Source organism: Bubalus bubalis, chromosome 8, assembly GCF_019923935.1.
Source record: "Bubalus bubalis isolate 160015118507 breed Murrah chromosome 8, NDDB_SH_1, whole genome shotgun sequence".
Taxonomy (NCBI): domain Eukaryota; kingdom Metazoa; phylum Chordata; class Mammalia; order Artiodactyla; family Bovidae; genus Bubalus; species Bubalus bubalis.
In genome coordinates, this window is record NC_059164.1 from 97,070,196 (window position 1) to 97,095,815 (window position 25,620).

The following is a 25,620-nucleotide window of genomic DNA, read 5'->3' on the forward strand; positions in this document are numbered from 1 at the left end:
GTCACTGAAGGCAAGGTTTCGATCCCTGGGTGGGGAAGATCCCCTGGAGGAGGAAATGGCAACCCAAATCCAGTATTCTTGCTGGGAAATCCCATGGACAGAGGAGCTTGCCGGACTATAGCCCATAGGGTCACAGAGAGGCAGACACAACTGAGCGACTGAGCATGCATTTATACTGCATTAGCGACAGGTGGCTAGTCTGTTGGTCTGCTACTTGCAAGCTGAGTGTTTCTCTCCCTTAATCATCCTCTTTGTCCTAAGGTACAAGCAGCTGCTTATGTGCCCCCAAATAGTCACTTGAAGATGGAAAATCATTTTTGTAAAGTTTGTTCCAATTGAGCATCAGCTCATTAATCATATTTCTGGGCCTTCCTGCATTGTGTTGGGCCTGGTAGAAAACACAAATAAAACATCTTCTAATCTTGAAGAATCAGTTGATACAGGACACAGGCATGTTTTTATTAGGAGAAGGTGGAACCAACCCCAGAGCCCACCTTTCACCACTTCTCCACGGAGCCCTGAGAACTCATACCGAGGCATGAGTGACATGGAGGTGCACTTACCACCACCAATGGCGGAAGCCAGCTCTGGCACAAGCCTGGACACCTTGTGGGGCTTCAAGATGTTTATTTCATGAAGGAGTCAGTTCCTAACAGACCGAAGAGGATGAGCAGGCAGTAGGGAAGCATGGATGGACGTGATGCGTTGGGGAGGGGTTGAGAAATGAAAATGACTGGGGTGGTCAGTGTAGTTAAGAATGAGCAGAAAAGGTTTTTCTTCTTTTAAACTTCCCATGTTAAGTACAGGAACACCATCATGGGTATTCAGGAAGAGGGGTGACCTATCCTCTCTAATCCAAGTAGTGTCTTCAGAAGCTCTCAGTGGCTACATTGTGCCAAGTAGCAGAGACTAGACACCATGGTTTGTGAAACCCTGTGGATTTGCTGTGCAGAAAGATGCCAGGGTCCTACAGGAATGAGAGTTTAATTGACCTGGTCTCACTGTCTTTGCCAGCTAACTAACTCTGAACCTCAGGTGAGCCAAGGGCTGTGCCAGGGAACCCTAGTCAAGCTCCATGCTACCCTGTCTTCTGGTTTGCCTCTTAAACCTATGCTATGTCCCCTATTCTTGGCTCACCCACCACTGATACATTCATTTTCATTAAATAGTGAAGAGATTATGAAGACATTTATAAAAATATGTACAGTATCTGATTCACAGAGCACAGTCAGCAAATGCGAGCTTTTATTATGTGCTCCTATAACTTATTAGGCATAACATTTCAATATTTATCCAGCTGTATTATAATTTAAGACTTTTATCATGTGTTATTTGATGTATTATTGGTTTACATGTCTTTCTCTCTCAAACACTGTGGACTCGCAAGTTATTTGAGGAGATTTTAAAACACACCACCTCGATTTCTCACATAAGGCTCACAGAATCCTGGACCTGGGTAAAAGTAGTTTAAACATGTCCCCAAAGTGATTCTTGTATGTGTTACTGATCTGAATTCTGGAGTTCTAGCAGCAAGTTACTGTGTCTTTTTTCCACAAAATTGTCCCAACATTTAGCATGATATCTGCATACAGGCCTTTCCCTCATGTTTATTGATCAAGTGAATAACTCTACTTTTCTGTGTGCATGTTAAATCACTTCAGTCATGTCCCACTCTTTGCGACCCCATGAACTGAAGCCCACCAGGTTGCTCTGTCTGAGGGATTCTCCAGGCAAGAATACTGGAGTGGGTTGCCAGTCCCTTCTCCAGGGGATTTTCCCCACCCAGGGATCAAACCTGCATCTCTCATGTCTCCTGCATTGGCAGGTGGGTTCTTTACCACTAGTGCCACCTGGGAAGCCCCATATTCTAGTGCCCATCAACTGCCTTCCTGTCAAGTATAGATACTGCCCTTCCAATCACATCTCCCAGGAGTTCCCTAGCAAGCAGCCAGTCTTAATTTCCCCCACCTAACTCACGATGAAGGAGGAGTCAGTTGCAGTCACTTTGAAGCAAAGTAATAAGGACCTGGACTAGAATGGAAATACACACTTGGGAAGGTGTGTGGTCATTGTGCAAGGACTCCATAGTTATCTACTCATTTTGTCAGTCACAGCAGTTCTCAAGATTAGATTCTCCCAACCTTACAAATAAAGAAACAGAGGTTCAAAAAGGTTCATACCATGGCTAAGGTCCCAACGTAAGCAAGTGGTTGTATAGGCATAAGAAGCGAAGACTGGCTCTACAGCCCAAAGAAGGGAAAATGGGAAACTCAAATAATGTTTCAGATCAGAGAGACATGTTCATTTAGGGTGGAAACTGGGAGTTACCTGGTCTGAGATCTTTTTATAAAGATCTTTACATTTATATTTAAATTGGCTTATCATTAAAAAAAATCTGAGCCCTGACAGTTGAGGCAGATTTTGTATTCTTGGTCCACTGTGTTATAATTATTTTTCTTGGTTTTTAAAATATCAAACACTTATGACCCTTCATGTGAGAGCTTATCTAGTTGAAAGTTGTTATTCAATTATCCCCTAAATAATTTTGGTAAGCTCATAAATTTCAAGTCTTTCCCCCTGGGTCCTCTTAAGATTGTTTCTTTCCATCACCCATCTCTAGAGTTATCCGATGTTTCTTGAGTTACAATTCCAAGGTGGAGATACATCCCATCATAAAGCTCTCTGAGCAGCATTGCATGTGATGTGAAAGACAACCTGATGTTTCTCTGCTCTTTTCCTATTTATTCTGCTGTCTTTTCTTGAGAGAATCTTTAGTTTTACATCTGCTTTTGTGTTTGCTTGATTTCACTCAGCGGCGTAGTACCAGCTCTGCATTCTGCGTTCATTGTCATGATCGCCGAGTTGCTGAATGTCACTCTGCAGTTTGACCTGCTATAGGTCCAAGTCATTCATGGTCGAAAATCAACTATAGTGGCTTCATTTGGACCAGCCTTGATAGGGTTCATTTCTCTAGCTTGGCTCCTAGTTTTTTTAAAGTGTCTGAAAGATTCAGTCTGGGAAAGCAAACATCATGCCCAGACTGTCACCAAACAGTTGAATCCAATTAGCCCCACCCGCCCCTGCTTGTTTACCTAATGAAAGACTCAGCACCCCAGCTGTGTCCGGGGACCAGGCACACATGTACTTCCCAACTGTTCCAGCAAGGAAGCGGTGCACGTCGGAGCCAGTCGACACCAGCAGATGTTTTCTGAATGAAATTCACTCAGCTGTGTCTAGAGGGTGGACTCTTCCCATGGCAGCCCCCTCACCTGTTCCAAGAGGTATACCTCTTTTCCTCTTCCTCCTGGGAGCAGGTACAAATATCTACACAGATGGCTTTGTCTGTGGCCCATTGAGCTGTGAATTAATCAGTAAATTGTAGTTCTGGTAGTGGTGATTAACCCTACCCCTCTTATGGAGTAACTGTTGTAAATTTAGTTCTCCTTTTTGGAGAGTGTTTGGATATGTCCTAGAATTGTGTCACCCACATAGTACCATTTTTCACAGAATTATAAAGTAATACGGTTGGTCAAGATGGGAACTTTGCCATTTGAATGAAAAACTCCCCTTAGGGTAATCGTATGTTGCTAATCAATGCTAATATTTCAAATTAGGATATTTGGAATTGCTTTTGGGACTGATGTTCATTACAATATGAATTAATAATTTATGGTTGAGGGAATTATATAGGTGGATAGCATGCTCGTTAATTTGGATTACTGTTTTTTAATAAGACAGGATCTACGACTATTAGTGGAGATAGTAATGTAATACTGTACTATTGAATTAAACCAGGCTTTAAGAAATACATAAGTAAATAGTATGAGTACTTTTAACATAGTACCCCACTAAGTGATACTTTTTCATTCCCACCAGTGCTAAAATGAAAAAGTCTAGATCTTGAAAAATGTACAGTACTATCTCATGCCTATAGACCCAGCCTTTTCCCTGAACCCAGGAGCAGATGGGGGCCATCATGGATGGGCTCAAAGATTTACATGCTGAAAAACTGTGTTGGGTTTGGGCTTCTAACTCCGTGGAACAGAATTTTGATTTGTACTGTGGGCATGAGAGGAACTGAACCACTCAGCCATAGCTCTTAATAAATATGGACATTGAAATTTAACTTTTAAAAAATTTTATTTTTTAAATGAAGAATAATTGCTTTACAGAATTTTGTTGTTTTCTGTCAAACATCAATATCAATCAGCCATAGGTATGCCTATGTCCCCTCCCTCCCATCTCCCTTCCCATCCCACCCCTCTAGGTTGGTACAGAGCCGCTATTTGAGTTCCCTAAATCATACAGCAAATTCCCGTTGGCCGTCTATTTTACATATGGTAATGTAAGTGTCCATGTGACTCTCTCCATACATCTCACCCTTTCCTCCCCTCTCCCAGCATTCATAAGTCTGTTCTCTATGTCTGTTTCTCCATTGCTGCCTGCAAATAAATTAATCAGTACCATCTTTCTAGATTCCATAGAAATTACATAAAGGTTAAATAAATCTGAAATTTAACTTTTATGTAATTTCCATATGTCACAAAATAGTTGTCTTTAGATTTTAAAAAGACATTTAAAATATCAGCACTATTCACAGCTTTTATAACACATATGAAATTAGCAGGTGAAGCAGATCTGACATGCAGATCATTTAATTTGACCAACCCATTGTATAGGACAAAGTCCTAGCTATGAGGTTATAAACTGTAAGTAGAAAAGGAGGGGTTTTGTTCATTTGCTTTCCAAAGGGGAAAATACTGTAGGCTGACACAGTTAACAAGGTCCTCCCAGAGAAAGTGAGGCTTTGAGGAGACTTTCCAGTAATAGGCCATGTATGAGTAAGTGGAGTGGAAAGGGAAGGCTTGACAGTAATTACTCCTTGGCTCGTTTGTCTTGTGAGTCAGGACTTTTTAATGCTGGGCTTTTTTTTCTTTCGAAAGGGGGATACACTTCTATTCATTATTCTAATTTTTGTTGAATTCACAGAGGTATAGTGAGAGCATAGCAGAATGATCTATACTTTGGTCAAAATGCCATATGGTTTGATGGCTCACCTGAGTCATTTGGTGCAGAGAAGGAGTAAAGGAAAACCACTAACATGGTTTTAGCTTAATCAGTTACCCAAGATTCCTAAAACTGAAGAGGGCTTATTTTTATGTCCAGTTCACTTCTTACACACTTTACAAATACCAGGTTTTGTGCACGGCACTGGGTGCACAACAGCTAATGAGTAATCAACTCTGTCCTCAGAGAAGCCACCATCTAGTAAGGGATACTAGCTTGTAAAGAAGTGTAGTAGGACCCGTGAGAGCAGAGGTATGTGGGAGGTAGTGGTTCTCACCTTGGAATGCCCACTGGAATCACCTGGGACACTTTTTAAAATGTTGATGCCCACATGCCATCCCCAGAGATTCTGCTTTACTAGGTTTTAGATGTGGCCCAGACATCTAGTAATATTTTTAAAGCTCCCCAGGGCATGGGGATATGGTGCTAGTGGTAAAGAACCCTCCTACCAATGCAGGAAACATAAGAGACAAGGGTTTGATTCCTGGGTTGGGAAAATCCTCTGGAGGAGGGCATGGCAACCCACTCCATTATTCTTGCCTGGGAAATCGCATGGACAGAGGAGCCTGATAGTTATAGTCCTTAGGTTTGCAAAGAGTTGGGCATGACTGAAGTGACATAGCATGCATGCACAGATGCAGTCAAGATTGAAAGCCCCAGTAAAGGGTGATAAGGCACAATGAAAGGACTCAGTTGTCTCAAGGGAAAAGCTGATGTAATGTTTGATCAGTAGAGGCAAATAAGTAAGATGGAAAAAAGTTCTCTAGGCAGAGATGATACACATAAGCAGGAAGCATTCAGAAAACATTCGAATTCTGACTGTGGGTGGGATGTTCAGCCAACACAGGCAGGGATTTGACTGGGTGTGCGTGTGTGTGTGTGTGTGTGTGTGTGTGTGTTAGTCACTCAGTCATGTCTGACTCTTTGCAACTCCATGGATTGCAGCCCACCAGGCTACTCTGTCCATGGGGATTCTCCAAGCAAGAATACTGGAGTCGGTTGCCATTCCCTTCTCCAGGGGATCTTTCCAACCCAGGGATTGCCGGGGTCCAGCCCCGGCTGATCCAGGGTATTCGAAGCAGGGACGGCGTCGGCGACCTATTTAATTATTTATTCATCAAAGATATAAAGAGTAATAGAATGAGGATAGCTCAGTAGGAAAATTCAGTGGAGAAAAGAGGCTGAGTAGCTTGGTTTATGCGGGAGACCAATAAAACTTCAAGACAAGAAGTTTGCACCACTTACGTAGGCCACAGGCGTCCTTCTGTTCTCCCGAAGGAGAGGAGACACTGAGGCCTCCCCGCTCGGATCTTAGAAGCCCAGGCATAATTAGTAAGCATGGTGGGTTCCGCGCTCCAGATGGAGACTCAGCCAGAGTGAGAGAGAGACATGGGGAGACCAGTCTTTCGAGGAACTGATCCCAATTCTTTATTTTCCAGAGTCTGTTTTTATACACTGAGATGTTATACAAAAGTCACGCGGGGACAGCAGTCCTGACTTTTATTAAAGTCAGGTGCTTCACACAAATATATACAGAGGTCTTAGGTGTGTTACATCATCTTCTGGCCAGGGGGGCCTGCTGACAATTTATGACCCTCTCCTTGTGACAGCAGTCAGTCAACACTTATTTCTCCAGGAGAGATTATTCTTAAAACAGACGTCACGCAAATAAAGTTACATTCCTATAGGGTGAGGGTGTAGTGGGTTTTAGTTAAGGAAAGAATTTACTTGGCCTAAGGTCTAACGTGATTTATATCAAAGGTTAATACTTATTTTTCTTCTATATATTCATTAATGTGTATAAGGGCAGGGGATGTGGAGACTTAGCAGTAAACATCGGCTCAACAAATGAAAAACCCTTCACCAATACAATTTCTAATCAGCCCATTATACTTATACTAATAATTTTCTAACTTCTCTAAAGAACCTGTTTTTAGAAGATTTAAAGCATCTCGTGCCTCTCACGGTTGGGAGGCTGTGAGCAATCACATGTGGCCGGACAAGCCTGTCAGGCAGGCTAGAGAACCTTCAGAGGAATTTGTAGGTTAAAACACTCTTGTCACGCCCAGGAGTTTTTATTAACTGGAGCTCTAGGTTAACTCCTTCTCCGAAAGAGGTGGTGGGGGACAGCCCCCCGTAAAGTCAGAGGTGTAGGTGAGAGCACAAAGTAGTAAAGTAGGCAGGCTCTGGTTATGGGGGTAGATGCTTGAGGATTTCCAGGAGGACTCCTGAGGCTCGATCCCGCCTTTGCGTATGTCGAGCCTCCTTCCTCATGACCTTTGCCATGGGCGGAGTGCCTCACGCCGGCCCCCAACATCAGGGATCAAGCCCAGGTCTCCTACATTGCAGAGAGACTTTACCATCTGAGCCACCAGGGAAGCCGTGACTGGGAGTAGTGAATATACAAGAGAGGAAAGCAGTAGTAGGAGATGATGTTGAAAAGGTAGATGTTCATGACTTGCTAAGTTTGGACTTGGTATTAGAAGTAGGAATCAGCGAAGACTTCTAAGAAGGAGAAAATAGGATTGCATTTGTACAGTTTTAGAGAAATGACCCTTCCAATGAAAGTGGTGAATTGGACTGATGGTCTTAAAGTTCCAGGCAAGGCACCCAGTTATAAGGTCACAGCCAAGTTCAAGTGAAAAGTGATGAGGGTCTGCATATGGGTGAAGGGCAGTGAACCTAGTCAGGAAACAACAGGCTTATGAGATACTAAGAACATGAAATCAGCAGGATGTGGTGTCTATGAGTGATGAGGATGACTCCAAGTTTCTGACTCAAATAGCAGGACGTATGGTTGGTCTGTCAATCAAACTAGGGAATACTAGATGTTCAGTGGGACAGGGAAGGGTGGATAATAAATGAGCTCTTTTGACTCAGTTTAATCTAAATTGCTTGTAGGACTTTTAAGTAGAGTTCTCCAGTTAGCCTTTTTATATGCTGATCCGAGACTTAGAAGAGAGGGCAGCCCTGAAAATATTAATTTGGGAGTCCCCGGAATACTGGTGGGTTGGGTCTGGCAAGAAGATGAGATTGCCCAAATGGCACAACCAGAATGCTATGGAATCAAATACTTAAAGTAGGGACAGAGGAAAAGAGCCCTTGGTTTGGCTAAGAATGAACTTACGAGGGATAATGACATGGATACCAAAGGAGTATTATTTTTAAAAAGGAATAGTCAAAAGTATCAGATGCGTCTCAATAATCATAGTGATCAGTCCTGGGTGTTCTTTGGAAGGAATGATGCTAAAGCTGAAACTCCAGTACTTTGGCCACCTCATGCGAAGAGTTGACTCATTGGAAAAGATTCTGATGCTGGGAAGGATTGGGGGCAGGAGGAGAAGGGGACAACAGAGGATGAGATGGCTGGATGGCATCATTGACTCGATGGACGTGAGTTTGAGTGAACTCCAGGAGTTGGTGATAGTCAGGGAGGCCTGGCGTGCTGCGATTCATGGGGTCGCGAAGAGTCAGACACAACTGAGCGACTGAACTGAACTGAACTGGACTGAAGGTAGAACATGCCCATGGATTGGTAGAACAGTTCCAGGGGAACAGTAGTTTTAGAACCCTGACTTCAATTGATTTAATACTGAATTTTTACTTTATTTAGAAGTGTGGAGTGGGTATATTTAGGAAACCCCTTTCCTACTCCAACACATAGAAAGTCAAGATAAAAATATGACTTTAAAAATATTTTTAAATATGTTGCCAAATTCAAAAGAAAGAATTCTCCACATGCCTCAAATGAAACAGAAATTAAAAGTCATCACAACAAGCAAATGTTACAGTTGAGAGTCCCACCAATGTATGAAGACCACATCCAGAGGTAGTCTTTGTCTATTTGGGCTGCTGTAATAAAATACCGCAGACTGGGTGCCTTATAAACAACAGAAATGTATTTCTCACAGTCTGGGAGGCTGTAGTTTAAGATCAAAGTGCCGGAAGCATCAGGGGAGGCCCTCTTCTGGTTTGCAGCCTGTTTATTGAATTACCACCTGGAGAAAGGGGCTAGGGAACTCTGTGGGATCTCTTTCATACGCCACTAATCCCCTTTATGAGGGCTGCACCCTCATGACCTAATCACTTCCTAAAAGCCTTACCTCCTAATACTGTGGCAGCGGTGGTAGGATTTCAACATGTGAATTCCAGGGGGGCACAAACATTCAGATCATAGCAGAGGTGAAGACCCAATAGGAGCTAGCATATTAACACCTACATGGCCTGGAAGTTTATCTGTGCAGGAGTTACACATGGGGTCTTTCCACCCATATATGAGACTAGGAAAACTTTGTGCTTGGGAATAAGCCACCCTACTCCCAGGAGAAAAGTTCAGTTCAGTTTCTCAGTCATGTCTGACTCTGCGACTCCTTTGGACTGCAGCATGCCAGGCTTCCCTCAGTTCATTTCAGTTCAGTCACTCAGTTGTGTCTGACTCTGCGACCCCATGGACTGCAGGATGCCAGGCTTCCCTGTCCATCACCAACTCGTGGAGCTTGCTCAGACTCATGTCCATCGAGCCAGTGATGCCATCCAACCATCTCATCCTCTGTCGTCCCCTTCTCTTCCTACCTTCAATCTTTCCCAGCATCAGGGTCTTTTCAAATGAGTCAGTTCTTCGCATCAGGTGGCCAAAGCATTGGAATTTCAGCTTCAACATCAGTCCTTCCAATGAGTATTCAGGACTGATTTCCCTTAGGATGGATTGGTTTGATCTCCTTTCAGTCCAAGGGAAAAAGTGACCTCTAAAAGAAATCAGAATCCTACACATGTGACGTGTGCAAGTAAGGACCTCAATTTATACCACTCATGTAGGGGGAGAAAGTTGTAAGCCAGAATAAGGAAGGAAAAAAAAAACTTAAAAACTTATTTGAAAGTAGTGAAACTTAAAGGATCCAGGAGGGGCAAATGCAGCTCATCTAATAGTGACATCTCCAAAGCACAGGGCAAAATGTGGGATTCGTGCAAAGGTCAAGTCCCTCTGAGGTAGAACTTGCAGACCTGAATAGCAAACCACCCTCATGAAAAAAGAAGGAAAATGCAACTTATAGGACATTTGACATCCAGAGTGAAAGGGTTAGTGGCTCGGTCATGACCAACTCTTTGCAACCCCATGGACAGTAGCCGGCCAGGCTCCTCTGTCCATGGGATTCTCCAGACAAGAATACTGGAATAGGTTGCCATCTCCTTCTCCAGAATCTTCCTGACCCAGAGATCAAACCCAGGTCTCCTGCATTGCAGGCAGATTCTTTACCATCTGAGCCACCAGAGAAACCCCAAAGAACTTCCTGAAAATACAGAGCCACATGAGAACTTTAAGATCTCTGCTTAAAAAATGATTCAGAGAAATAAAGGAAGGATAGAATCCACAATACAAGTACGGAACATTTTAGAGGAAAGAAGCCAGTGGATTTGTAAAAGAGCTAAACAGAAAATCTAGAAGTAAAAATCACTGAAAAAGTTGCAAGAAGCAACAGATGGGTTAAACCATAGCGTAGATCCCAGAGGGAGACTTCAGGAATTGAAAAGGTGAATGAGAGGTGAGAGAATGAAGTGACTGGGTGAAGGCCACGTTCATTTGATAACAGTGTATGTGGACGGAGAGAAGCTTTATTAGAGAGAAATTCTACATCAGGAAAGAGATTCAGTTATTCATTCATTTAAAAAATAAAACACACGGGATTGAGGAATGTATTGAGAGAGATCCCAGATATGCAGGAAAGGGCGGGGTGTCATTGGAAGGAAGGGCAGAGAAAGGAGCCCCACAAACCTAGGTAGAGGAATTATTGCCAGTAAGTGGTGATGAAACAGATTTGAATATATTTCTATGGAGGATAAGAGTTGAGCTGTTTGAAAGTATATACTTCGGTCCCCTCCTTTCTTTTGACAGATGGGAAGAATGTGGGGGTCAAACAATGAGGAGCTAAAAGACAAAGGTTTAAAAGATAGCCATAGAAGGAAGGAGAGAGGAAGTTGATCAGAGACAGATAAAAAGCATGCCAAAGAATGTTGAGGATTCTTCTGACATGCAGTAGCATAGATTTGTATTCTGTAAGACTGAATACAGCACCCCATGTATAAAAGTGTAAAGTTATCTTGTGGGATCAATCCGTGTAGATTGCAGGAAGATGCTTGAAAATAACAAAAAAAATGAACAAAAGATACCAGTCAGAGTAATTTGAGAGGTCTCAGGGAAGAAGATTCTGTGATCTAAGTTTTGTATTGCTGACCACACTTACTGTTAGAAACCTTTTGCTTGTGGTGAGTGAGAATTCTAGAAATCAACTACGGTTCTCTTATTTATTCTAGTTTATTTTCAGAGAACCAGGGCAGTGTTGCTCCCTGCAACATAGAATTTTGTTACCTCAAGTTAGGTCATGAGTCAAGGTTTTTAGGTGTCAGCAACTTCCGTCTACATACATTGTCTGTTGGGTAAAGGAGGTTTTCTCATACATCCAAGCGTATACACTGTGTATGTATTGTATTATTTAGAAGGACATCATGTTCTTCAGTAGAACCATTATACCAACATAAATTCCTGCCTGTGATGGAGGAGAGAACTTCTTAGCTTCAGAGGGCTCGCCAGCTAATTAGCAGCCTTTTCATAAATATATGCCATTCTGTCACCTAGAATTGCTGAGGAGGATTTTTAGACCATTGAAATTAGTTACAGTGACAGAAATGTTGAACAGAAAGGGAAGCTTTTTAATTAAGTTGGAATTGAGTGTTCACGATGACTTTCCAGGTATGTTTTGGTAAGAGCAGTGTTAATAGCTCACCCATGGGCCCTATTAAAGGACTTGAAGCCTGTCACTCCAGGTCCCTTGTCAGAGCTCACTAGAGAGAACAGTAAAAGACTTTTTCTGCCTGACATCAAGGGCAGAAGGTTTCTCTGTGATGGTGGATTTGCTTTGAATAGAGGGGTGTCCATGATTCAAAAAACATCTTCAAGTAGAGCTAACTGGTAGTTTAAACCAAGAGGTCAGAGAACAGCCTTTTGTAACACTTCCATCACCTTTCAGATATAATTCATGTTGTTTAATTGCACTGTCTTTGTGGTTAACCCACTTTTTGTTTGTTCAGCATCTTTCTTGAAAGAATCCCTTCCCACTCCCCACCCCCAAAAGACCTCCCATACACTTTTATTTATCCTTAGGGATTAACTAGGATGAGGGGAACTAATTAATATTATTAGTTTCACAATTACTCAACAATGAAGAAACTAAGAATGGAATCTAGAAATGATGTTTCCCACAAAGGTGACCTATCCGTGGATGTCATGCCTCCAGCTGGATAATGGGTTAGGTTAATAAGAGAGGTGAGCATGGTGTCTTTTTCCAACAACAAAGGTAGATGGAAAATGCTAATGAAGCCAGGCAGTGTCCTAAAGTGTCTCTTTTCTGTTGGTTGTGTTCAGGGGTATCGTCCAGTCTGAAGAAAAACTTGTCATCAGCGCATCTTGGGCAAAAGATGATGATATCAGCAGGCTCTTGAAATCTCTACCAAACTGGATGAATATGGCTCAACCCAAACAGCTGAGGTCAAAGAGAGAAGAGGAAGAAGATTTCATAAGGTAAAAACATTTAAAAAGTCCTTGCCCTTGTACGGATATGTTATATGTTGCAGTTGTTCTTAACATGCTCTTTAGTTCATAGAACTTAGGTGAACCTTGTGGAAATGCAGATGTGCTTCCCACATTTATGCATATACAGTGCTTTATCTCTGATTGTTTCCTACATATTTTGACAAAAGTGAAGTCTCTCAACTTTATCACGCAATATTTACCTTTGTACAATTTATTTTTTTAGCAGTGAAAATGTGGCCTAATCAGTTGACACTCTTGAATTTCATATGGCTGACCTGGCACAGTGAAATATTTTCACCTCTGTCATTTTAGAGCTGTGTAAATTGGTGGTCAGGTAGGGGAGAAGTGGAGGTAATATTTTGTCACATTAAAATAAAATTTATTCTTATTGTCTTTTTGCCTATCCAAGTGAATGAATAAATAGTAATAAAATAAAGTAAAAGCACTTTAAAGAAGCAAAGACCAGAAAAAGAATAAAAGAAGTAGTGACCAGTATTTTACTTTTAATTCATCACAGAACTGTGAGCTTGTCTCCTTCTCAGAATGTGGGCTGCAACTGTAGATAAATAGGCCTTTACTGTTCATGAAGTTAACTGTATTTGTGTACCGTGGTGCCATATCTTTACTATTTTATTATGAAAAATTTCTATAGTGCCATTTAAAACTTTCTCAAAATCATGAGACTCAAAAGGTCTTCCATAATTTAACATAATGCCTCTTGATGAAGGTGAAAGAGGAGACTGAAAAAGCTGACTTAAAACTCAACATTCAGAAAACTTAAGATCATGGCATCCAGTCCTATCACTTCATGGCAAAGGGATGGGGAAAATGTGGAAACAGTGTCAGATTTCATTTTCTGGGGCTCCAAAATCAATGCACACGGTGACTGCAGCCAAGAAATTAAAAGATGCTTGCTCTTTGGAAGAATAGCTATAACAAAGCTAGACTGTATTAAAAAGCAGGGTCATCAATTTGCGGACAAAGGTTCTTATAGTCAAGTCTGGTGTGCTACAGTTCATGGGGCTGCAAAGAGTTGGACACAACCTAGCGACTGAACAACAACAATTTATGTTTTCTTCCTTATATTTCACATTATCTCAGAAAAACTTGTCAGCTAGTTATGTTGGTATAAGAAAACATATATATGATATAAGAAAATACACATATATATGAATATATATGTATTTTTTTAATTAATAGATTTTTATTTGTATAAGGGAGCAGTTTTAGGTTTGTTAAAAATATTGAGTGGAAGATGCATAGTTCCCATGTGACCCCTCACCCACTCTTACCCCACTTTCCTCTACTTTTAATACCTTGCAGCATTGAGGTATGTTTGTTAAAACTGGTAAGCTGATACCAACATTATTATCAACTGAAGTCTGTAGTTCACAGTGGGGTTCACTCTTTGTCTTGTACATTTTAAAAGTTGAGAAATGTCTAGTGATTGTATCCATTCACTGGTTAAAGCAAATGTAACCATTTCAGTATCACTAAGAATAATCGTTTCTCTGCCCTAAAAATCCTCTATGCTCCTCCTGTTCATCCAGCCCTTCTCTCCTCCAACCCCTGGCAACTCCTGTTTTCTTTTCAATCTCTGTAGTTTTGCCTTTTCCAGAATGTCATATAGTTGGAATCATACAGTACGTAGCCTTTTCATATTCGCTTCTGTTCTCTATCATTTTGTGGCTTGATAGCTTTTTTTTTTGTAGATGTCTGAATAACATTTCATTGTATGGACATACCAGAATTTGTTTATCTGTTCACCTACTGTTAGGTTTCTTGGTTGCTTCCAAGTTTTGGCAGTTATCCATAAAGCCGCTATAAACCTTCATGTGCAGGTTTCTTTGTGGATGTAAGTTTTCAGCTTATCTGGGTAAATACCCAAGAATGTGGCTGTTAGATTGTATGACAAGAGTGTGTTTAGTTTTGTAAGAAATTGCAAAACTGTTCCAAAGTGGCAGTCCCATTCTGCATTCCCACCAACAGGGAGTGGGGGTTCCCACTGCTCCATATCTTCTCCAGCATATGGTGGTGTCAGTGTTTCAGATTCGGTACATTCTTATCAGTGTCTGGTGATCTCATTGTTTTCATTTGTATTTCCCTGATGACATATGATGTTTAGCATCATCTCATTTTTTATTTTTTAAATAAGCATTTATTAAAGCAGTGACTGCTGCTTAGTCACTTCAGTCATGTCCGACTCTGTGTGACCCTATGGACTATGTAGCCCACCATGCTCCTCTGTCCTTGGGATTCTCCAGGCAGGAATACTGGAGTGGGTTGCCATGCCGTCCTCCAGAGGATCTTCCCAACCGAGGGATCGAACCCAAGTCTCCTGCATTGCAGTCAGATTTTTTACCACTGAACCACCAGGGTAGCCTATATATATATATATATATATATATATATATGTGTGTGTGTGTGTGTGTGTGTGTGTACACACATATATATATGTATATATATATACGTGTGTGTGTGTATATATATATACACACATATATATATATACATACAGTAAGGTATCTGTTCAGATGTTTTCCCATTTTTAAATTAGGTTATGTATTTTCTTACTGTTGAGCTATTTTGGATGGCACTTATTTAGTTGACAGGTGTTTACAAAAACTTTCAGTCTATGCCTTGTCTTTTCATTCTCTTCACAGAGCCTTTCATAGAACAGAAATTTTTAATTTTAACAAAATCAAACTTAATGGTTTTTTAAAAATGGACTGTGCTTTTCTGCTGTCTGATTTTGAGTGTTTTTGTGTAATTCTACTGTATCATCTTAGGGTATATATTTGTTTTATTTATTTTTTGCTTTTTTAGAGGTTCCACTAGAGTTTGCAACATACATTTGGGACTAACAAAAGTACGTTATAACAGAGTAGTCCTAATTCTTTCCTCCCATCCCTTGTAACATTTCTGCCATTTATTCCATTTATCCATAAACTATAATCACTGTATATAATGTTGCTATTATTATTTTGAACAAACTGTTACCTGTAGATCAATTAAGAATAAGAGAAATAAAAGATTTTATTTACCTTCAATTATTCCTTCTTTAATTCTCTTCCTTTTTAAATATAGGTCCAAGTTTCTAACCTATATTTTCTTTCTTCCTAAAGAACTTCTTTTAGCATTTCTTATAAGGCAGGTCTATTGAAGACAAATTCCTTCAATTTTTGTTGGAAAAAGTGTTTATTTTCCCCTCACTTTTGAAGAATAATTTCACAGGGTTCAAATTTCTAGGTTGATAATTCTTCTAGCACTTTTAAGTATTTCACTTCACTATTCTTGCTTTATGGTTTTTGAAGAAAAGCCCAATGTGGTTTTTATCCTTGTTTTTCTGTGTGTAAGGTAATTTTTTCCTCTGGCTTCTTGCAAAGTTCCTTTCTTTGTTTTTGATTTTGCACTATTCAAATTTTGTATGTGTGTGTGTTTTTCATGGTGGTGATCTCTGAGCTTCATGGATCATGGTGATTCAATGGGTGTCATTGGTTTGGGGAAATTCTCAGTCATTATCGTTTAATTTTTTTTTTTCTCTCTTTCTTCTCCTTCTAGTATGCCCAAACATACATTACACCTTTTTAAATTGTTCCTCTGTTCTTGGATATTCTGTTCTGTCTTTTCATTCTTTGTCTTTGGATTTGGCTTTTGGAAATTTTTATTGACATTTCTTAAAGCTCATTGATTGTTTGCTTGGTTATGTCCAGTCCATTAAATAAGACCATTAGAAGCATTCTTCATTTCTGTTATGGCGTGTTTGATTTCTATCTTATGATTCTTTCTTAGAGTTTCCATCTCTCTGCTTATATTGCCTTTAGTTTGCATGTGCACACGTCAAAGGCACAGTTTGGCAAATTTTCATACTTTTCATTGTGTAAGCAGTATCCAGATCAAGAAACAGAATAATACCAAGAAACAGAACAAAACGATAGTGAGCCTTACAGTTCCTCCTGGTCACTGGTCACCTCTTTAAAAGTTACCTGCAACTTACCTTTTAAGTACCAAGACTAGTTTAATCTGTTTTGGGTTTGTTTGTTTTTTTTAATGGAATAATGCAGCTATATATTTTATAACTGGCTCCATTTGTTCCACATTATGTTGACAAGATTCATCCGTATTCTTGTGTATAGATCGTATATCGTATTTCATCCTGTACAGCCTATGAGGTTGCAAAGAGTCAGACATGACTTGAATGTGAATACACAATGAATGTGAACACACCACAAGTATTTTTTAATATTGTATTATTTGAATGTGTATGTGTGTATATATGCACTCATTTATTTTACTCCTGTTAGGTACACCTGGGTAGTTTCTAATTTGAAACTGTTATAAATAGTGCTTCTTTGTATATTCTACTCTCTCTTGGTAACTATATGTATGTATGTTTTTTTATTGCTTATATTGTAGGATTCAAGTTGCTGGTCATAGCATATGCATGTGTTCAATTGTAGTGCACACTGCCAGATAGTCTCCCAAAGTGGTGGTAAGAGCTTGCCCTCTCAATCAACTTTTTTTATTGGATTATAATTGCTTTACAATGTCACATTTATTTCTGCTGTACAACAAAGTGAATCAGCTGTATGTATACACATATCACCTCCCTCTGAAGCCTCCTTCCCCCTCAATCAGTTTTATGAGTTGTCTTCAAAAGCTTAAAGGGGAGGCCTTCTAGCCCTAGTTAGAAAGAGAGAATGCTAATCAAGAGATGAGCCTCCCTATACCACCTCATATGTCTGATTTAAAAGAGCTAGAATTTAGTTCTTGGCTTTGTTCTTTTCTGTGTGTGATTTGAATTGTTACATTCCATCTTAAATTTGAAGGCAAAACAAATTATACATATTTTTAAATTTTTTGGTGAATTATTACACCCATGAAGTAAGATGTTAATCTTGGGTGTATAACTCAGTGAAATGTTACATGTTATTTTACTCCTGTAACCACCTCCCAGATCAAAATACAGAACTTTTCTTGTACCCAGAAGGTTACCTCAAGGTAACCACTCTTCTGACTTTCATCACCGTTGTTTAGTTTTGCCTGTACTTGAATTTTATATAAATTTTTCCATATTATCTGGTTTATTTTGCTGAACAAGGTGCCTTAGATATTTGTTCATGTTTTTGCATGCAAATAGACATGGGTTGAAAACACAGTCTGTTTGCTTTAACAGAAGAAAAATAATTTTTTATGTCTATTTTGCTTTATATGTGATTGATTCTTTTCTCTTAATCTATCACATTCTCTATACTGAAGCCAAAGGTAAGTGGAGGGGACATTCTTCATTGATATTCCAATGTGGCAGAGTTGACAGAGCCTTGATTTAGCACGTTAGAGTACCACAGGAGCGTGGCATGAGCCAAAAAGACTGAAAAATCACACTCTCCTCCTGTAATTAGTTTTTAAAGCTTAGAGGGCTATTTGGCACCTGGATGAATATAGACTCCAGTGCCCTTTGAATTGAATAAAGGTTATGTTCCCTTCATTACTAAATGAGGCCCTTTTCTATTCTCATTTTTTAACTAAAAAAAATAAAATGTATTATTTCCTGGCTTAACTTTGAATAAAGGGGGAAAAATAGGTCAGGCCAGGGCCTTAATAGAAAAACGAAATATAGCAAATATCCTTTTGTTCCCAAAGTAGCTGAAAGCAGGCTTTCTAGCCCATTGTCTTTGTACCTGTCTTATATATGTATATAGTTATCCTTTTGATATCAGTGGATAGCCACTGATAAAAGCAGCCCTGCTTTCTGGAGATGTAATTAACAGAAGAGATGAGGTGTTGGAAGAAGTAAAGGGGTGGGGAGGCCCTATGTATTAGAGCCTGTCCCCCATAATCTGTTACACCCATTTCACTCAGGGCCCCATAATTTCAAAGAATAAGAATCATTACTCTACAGCCAGGTTTGAAAATCCTGAAGTGGAAGGATGTAATTGACATCTATCTTGACCAGGAAAGTGTTAGTCACTCAGTCGTGTCAGACTCTTTATGACCCCATGGACTGTAGCCCACCAGACTCCTCTGTCCATGGAATTCTCTAGGCAAGAATACTGAAGTGGATTGCCATTCCCTTCTCCACTTGACCAGGAAAAGAATATTCAAGTGATAAAAGTTAAAGAATATATAAAACCTACAAATTGTTCTGGAACTCCAGCATGAAGCAAAATGAATGATAAAGCATTAAGTTTCTATGAAATTGTTTAATCTATTACAACAATCAGAGTTGACAGGGAGTGGCACTGAATAGGGCTTCCCTGGTGGCTCAGTTGGTAAAAAAATCCACCTGCAATTCGGGAGACCTGGGTTCGATCCCTGGATTGGGAAGATCCCCTGGAGAAGGGAAAGGCTACCCACTCCAGTATTCTGGCCTGGAGAATTCCAGGGACTGTGTTTACAGGCACTGTTACTCTCATTCAACAGATAAGGAAACTGAGGTGCAGAGAACTTAAATAATAACTGCCCCCGAATTTGCAGAGCCACTAAGTTGACAGAGCTAGAATTCGAGCCCAGGTAGTCTGGTTCCCAGAGCTAGCACACAGTGATCATCCAGACTTAAATTGGCCAAGAATTTTACTTTTGGACATTTGAGTTATGCCTTCATTTGCATTGACCATCATAATCTTGACTGATATTTTAGTAGTTATTTGCTAATGGGTTTCCCTGGTGGCTCAGATGGTAAAGGATCTGCTTATAATGCAGGAGACCTGGGTTCGGTCCCTGGGTCGGGAGATCATCTGGAGCAGGGAAAGGCAACCCACTCCAGTATTCTTCCCTAGAGAATTCCATGTACAGAGGAGCCTGGTGGGCTATAATTCATGAGGTCGCAAAGAGTTGGACACAACTGAGTGACTAGCACACACACTTTGTTGCAGAAATTTATCATACAGATACTTTTACCCTTCATTATTATTAGAATTAATTGTATTTCATGTATTATATTTTTGCCCATTTTTTCCCTTTCAGTAACAGGTTGTTAACAGAATATCCAACTGTTTGAAGGAAAGACAGGATAATGATACCAGGATGTACATGCTCTAAAACTGATTGTCTTACTTCCCTTTGAATTATATGTTTGCCTAATCAAAGAACAGAAAAAAGAAAAGCAATCATTGTTGGAAAAAAGAAGGATACAAAGGGGATGACAATATTAAAAAGATATAAAGCAAATTATGTTGGTTTCAGGTAATGTGTGATACAGAACACATTCCTGAACAAGGAAGAAAAAATGAAAGGAGATTTTTAGTTATTTTTATTTAGAAGATAGCTATTTCATCTGGAGAATCAAATGAGTGATATGTTTATTAAGACTGATTTTTGTTATTTTATGAGCTGTATGAACTCAGTGCTTAAAGAACAGCAATTTTGGTTCCAAATATTCTTTCCAAAGAGCAAGACAATTCCTAAGATTTTATTTGGCATGAGTTCTATATTAGATGCTTAATGAAAAAATCAGAATAAAAGCAGAAAACAGGTTTCTACTTTTACTTTCCATGGACCCTGCTAGTACTTCATGCTGCTGCTGCTGCTGCTAAGTCGCTTCAGTCATGTGTGACCCCATAGATGGCAACCCACCAGGCTCCGCCGTCCCTGGGATTCTCCAAGCAAGAACAGTGGAGTGGGTTGCCATTTCCTTCCCCAATGCATGAAGGTGAAAAGTGAAAGTGAAGTCGCTGAGTCCTGTCTGACTTTGAGTGACCCCATGGACTGCAGCCTACCAGGCTCCTCCGTCCATGGGATTTTCCAGGCAAGAGTACTGGAGTAGGGTGCCATTGCCTTCTCTGCTAGGGCACGCGGGCTTCAGTAATTATAACATGGGCTTCATTAGTTGTGGCTCCCAGACTCCAGAGAGCAGGCCCAAAAGTTATGATACACAGGCTTATTTGCTCCAAGGCATGTGGGATCTCCCTGGACCAGGGATTGAACCTGTGTCTCCTGTATTGGCAGGTGGATTCTTCACCACTCAGCCACCGGGGAAGCCTTCATTCACTCTTCAAATGAAAAAATAAAATAAAATGTGAAGAATGGTGAGCCAGTCGCCTTAATTGCAAGAAAATGCTTTCAGTGGCCTCCCAAAAGCTTATTCCTTTTGGAAGCTCACAGGTCTGAGTTCTAGTCCTCAGCACTGCCATTAATTAATCATTTTTGTTTTATTTGGGATTTGTCTTGGTCTTCACACCTCTTTACTTTCTTCATCCTGCTGAGATTTAACAATTAATAGAAGTAGAAATCTTGTAGGCCTAGGAATGTGTTTAGATGTAAGCAAGTATCAGTATTAATAAAGTAGAACACAAGTTTCAGAAAAATTCCACTTGGAAATGTCAAGGTTCTCAAAATAATATAAGCAATGACTTAAAAGGTTCTTGATAACTATAGCTGTTGAAGAATCTTTATATAAATTTAAAGATCTGATGCGGGGGGGGGAAAGACTTTAGTTAACTCTAACAAAATGTTCATTAGAAGAGAGACATTTATTCTACTATCTCTGAAGACTTAATATGACTTTAAAAATATAATTATAAAAGGAAAGATGAATCAGAAAATATGAATATGTTAAATAAGTACAGGAGTAGAAAGTGCTTTGCAAGGATTTTTTTTTTTCTCCATAATACAAGATGAAGGTCATAGATGTATGTAGGACACAGACAGACAAGACCGGATGAGAAGCAGACTTAAATTTCAAAATTAAACAAAAAAGGTAATTAACTGGAGGCTTAGCTACAAACATATCAATTAATGTTCAAGATGATTGAATTAGGCACTTTGTTATTATATCAAAATGATATGACTCTTGTTAGCATAAGATTGGCAGTAAATGAAAAAAAATGTGAATCTCCTCTATGCAGTGCATAAATGCTAGTCTATTGAGACAGTTATTCGAGGATTATGATTATCTATTAGTACCATTAAAAAGTCAAAATACAGTATTTCTGCATTTTATTTTTTGTTTCATTTTAGATCATGGAATTATTTAACTTTTTTTTTTTTTTTTTTTAACGTATATACACATTTAATGCCATCCCTCTTTCTCTCATCTGGAGTCTTAATAAAATTTAAAAGTTAATCCTTCCAATTTAGTCTTACCCAGCCCTTCAGAAAGTGAGGCTGAGAAGGATGTTCTGTGACACTGTGTTGGTGGGCAGGATGCCTGTTATCTCTCTGGGGTAGGAGCAGGAAGAGGTGTTCCTACCACAGGGGCAAACATGAATGAGATCGTCCATAGCCGTCACTTGCTGTTCTCTCTCCAGGACTCCCTGCTGCAGGCTTAATTCCCTGCCAGATGATGAAGGACTCTTGGCCTTCTCACCCCTGTCTTACTGAACCTTTTCAGGTTCCCAGTCTACCATGCTCTTTCCTCCCTCTATGTCTTTGCCCATGTCCATTCCTCTTCCTGCTCATTCCACCCCTGCTTCCTGTGCCTGTCCCATTCAGCTCTCAAGATACAGCTCAGGTATGAACTCCTCCAGCATCTCTGCCCCCGTAACCCTCTCCCTTTCTTCATCCCACCCTGCATCCCTCCTAGATTAGGAGCTCACAGTCCATGGGGGACTTAAATAAGAACTTAGAGCATGGTGAGTACAGCTGCTAGAGGCAAAGATAATATATAAATATATTGTAAAAGAGACCAATAGAAAAACTAAAAATAATAACATAACTGCACTCTGAAAGGGAAATTGGTATAATCAGGGAGTTGCCAGAGGGACATAAATAAGATAATTCCTTACCAATCATGTCCTCACCTCATACATTCATAAAATGTATATATCAGTGAGTAGTGGTTTTCACAGATTATATAAAAAGATGGATGTAACATTGAAAGAATTAGAAACAGAATTTTTTTTTTTTTTTTTAAGCTGTAGGTGCTTCTTTCTGGGACAAAAGTCCAAGGTGAGAAGGGGTGGAACAGGGGATCACTGTTCATCGTTATTGGCTATTTAACCATGAGCAATAAGTACTAAGCTTTTAAATTTTTATTGGTTTAAAATTTTTTTTCCACACATCCTCAAACCCTGTTATTATTCACTGCCAGTTCACCGGTTCTCCACAAATACAGTCATTCTAACCTCTCTTTATCCCTGAAAAAAAAAAAAAACAAAAAAACTTAATCTGTCTATATTTTTCTGCTAATTTTATGCAAAGCTTTACTCTTCTCTGTAGTAGTTTACTTTGACTTTGAGGTTCCCCTGTCTCTGTCTTCCTCCAAATCCCCCAGCAGTTCCCTAATCCCTTCCCCAGAGAGCTACCTTCAAAAACATGATACTTAGTTGCTTAGTTCTCCAATCATTGCCATTGCTTGAAATCAACTGTTTAATGTCTCTGCTCTGAACAGATGTAAATTTTTTTTCCAAAGGAAACTGTATGGAAATTTGAGGAATAACCAGAATCATCAATAAGCTTGAAATAGTTGATGAGGAAGTTCAATGGTATAAAAATTTTTACTTTTAAATCTGTCATCATTCTTGGTAGTTGAAAAACCAGGGTATATTTTCAATTAACAATAAGTAATTATTGGTTATTTTAATCTTATGTATTGATCATCTATTTTGAAGCTTAAGAAATGTTCTTTTTTCTTTATTTTTATTGAAGTATGAGGTACAATGTTGATTCCTGTTGTAGAGCAAAGTGATTCAGTTGTACATGCATATATATATTCTTCTAAAAATATTATTTTCCAAGAGATGTTCTATGGACATCTGTTGTTGTTGACAGGAATGCATAACTTACAGTGGATCCTGGTTGGAAATACCACACACCTCTGGAAATCACAGCACCTACAGGAAAAAAAAAAAACAACTGATACCTTACTGTGTATCTCCCATGTTGCTTGACAACATCCTGCAAAGAAAACTTAGTAACCAGGCTTATTGAGTGGCTTGGCTAAAGAAAGATGCATTCATGTTCCAAGCTAACAGAGCATTTCCCATGCAACTTTATTCCAAGTTGAGTCTATATCAAAACTCAGAGCGGTGCCAGCTTGAAAATAATGCACTACTTCACAATTCATTCTTTTCTTGTTGTTACCTAATATCAGTTTTCATGGAAATTTTCACTGACTTCACACACTGATATATCAGTTTCCTCATCTACTTGGAACCAAAAACAGGGGTACAGAATGTGGAGAAAAGCCTGAGACTGAGCCCTGACTTCCTGTCCTACCCTGCCCCTAATTCTCCATATGTCTTTAGCCAGGTTCCCTCACTCCATCCCTCATCTATAGATGCCAACTTTTAAAAAATATGATTTTATTGAAGTTTAGTTGATTGGCAATGTTGTGTCAATTTATGCTGTACAGCAAAGTGATTCAGCTATATATACATTCTTTCTCATATTCTTTTCCATTATGGTTTATCACAGGATATTGAACTGAATATATAGCTCCCCATGCTATACATTAGATCCTTGTGGCTTATCCATTCTGTGTATAATAGTTTGAGTCTGCTAATGCCAAACTCCCAACCCATCCTTCCTCCAACACCCTCTTCCACTCAGCCGTCATGGTTCTCTTCTCTGTAAGTCTTGTTTCATATACCATTGTGTCATGCTTTAGAGTCCACATATAAGTGATATTATCACATGGTATTTGTCTTTCTCTTTATGACTTAACTTAATATGGTAAACTCTAGGTCCATCCAGATTGCTGCAAATGGCATCGTTTATTCTTTCTTATGGATGAGTAGTATTCCATTGTATATATACACCACGTCTTCTTTATTCAATCGTTGTTAGGTAGCTTCCATGTCTTGGCTATTGCAGATAGTGCTGCAATGAGCACTGGGGTGCATGTATTTTTTCAAATTAAGAGTTTTGTCTGGATATATGCCCAGGTGTAGAATATCTGGGTCATATTTTCAATTTTTAAAATATTCTGGGTCTATTTTTAATTTTGGAAGGAATCTCCATACTGCTTTCTATAGTGGTTTTACCAATTTACATTCCTACCAGCAGTACAGGAGGGCTTCCATTTCTCCACACCCTCTCCAGCACTTATTATTTGTAAACTTTTTATGCTTCAGGTCATTTTGACATGTGTGAGGTGATACCTCGTTGGAGTTTTGATTTGTATTTTTCTAATGCCATCACTTCATGGCAAATAGATGGGGAAACAGTGGCTGACTTTATTTTTCTGGGCTCCAAAATCACTGCAGATGGTGATTGCAGCCATGAAATTAAAAGATGCTTACTTCTTTGAAGGAAAGTTATGACCAACCTAGACAGCATATTCAAAAGCAGAGACATTACTTTGCTAACAAAGGTCCATCCAGTCAAGGCTATGGTTTTTCCAGTGGTCATGTATGGATGTGAGAGTTGTACTATAAAGAAAGCTGAGCACTGAAGAATTGATGCTTTTGAACTGTGGTGTTGGAGAAGACTCTTGAGAGTCCCTTGGACTGCAAGGAGATCCAACCAGTCCATCATAAAGGAGATCAGTCCTGGGTGTTCATTGGAAGGACTGATGTTGAAGCTGAAACTCCAATACTTTGGCCACCTGATGCAAAGAGCTGACTCATTTGAAAAGACCCTGATGCTGGGAAGGATTGAGGGCCAGAGGAGAAGGGAGCAACAGAGGATAAGATAGTTGGATGGCATCACCGACTTAATGGACATGGGTTTGGGTGGACTCCAGGAGTTGGTGACAGACAGGGAGGCCTGGTGTGCTGTGGTTCATGGGGTTGCAAAGAGTCAGACACAACTGAGCGACTGAACTGAACTGAATGCTTAGAGATGTTAAGCATCTTTTAATGTGCTTGTTGGCCATCTGTATATCTTTTTTGGAGAAATGTCTATTTAGGTCTTCTGCCCATTTAAAAAACTTTTTTGTTATTGAATTGTGTGAGATATTTGTGTATTTTGGAAATTAAGCCCTTGTATAAACAACCACCTTTGATTCTTGAACCTATGTTCTGGTTGTGTGTGTGTGTATGCGCACATGTATGTGCACACATACTTTAGCATGAGAGTTGAGTCTT

General features: G+C 39.6%; 1 protein-coding gene across 8 annotated transcripts in view; it reads left to right on the plus strand.

The window, feature by feature from the left end:
* EXOC4 (exocyst complex component 4) overlaps positions 1–25,620 on the plus strand; it is a 791,044-nt gene that overhangs the window by 630,299 nt on the left and 135,125 nt on the right. For all 8 annotated transcript variants that reach the window (XM_025292062.3, XM_044947183.2, XM_044947184.2 and 5 more), the window contains one exon: positions 12,485–12,640. In XM_025292062.3, coding sequence (XP_025147847.3) covers positions 12,485–12,640 — 156 coding nt within the window. The remainder of the gene's footprint in view (positions 1–12,484; positions 12,641–25,620) is intronic.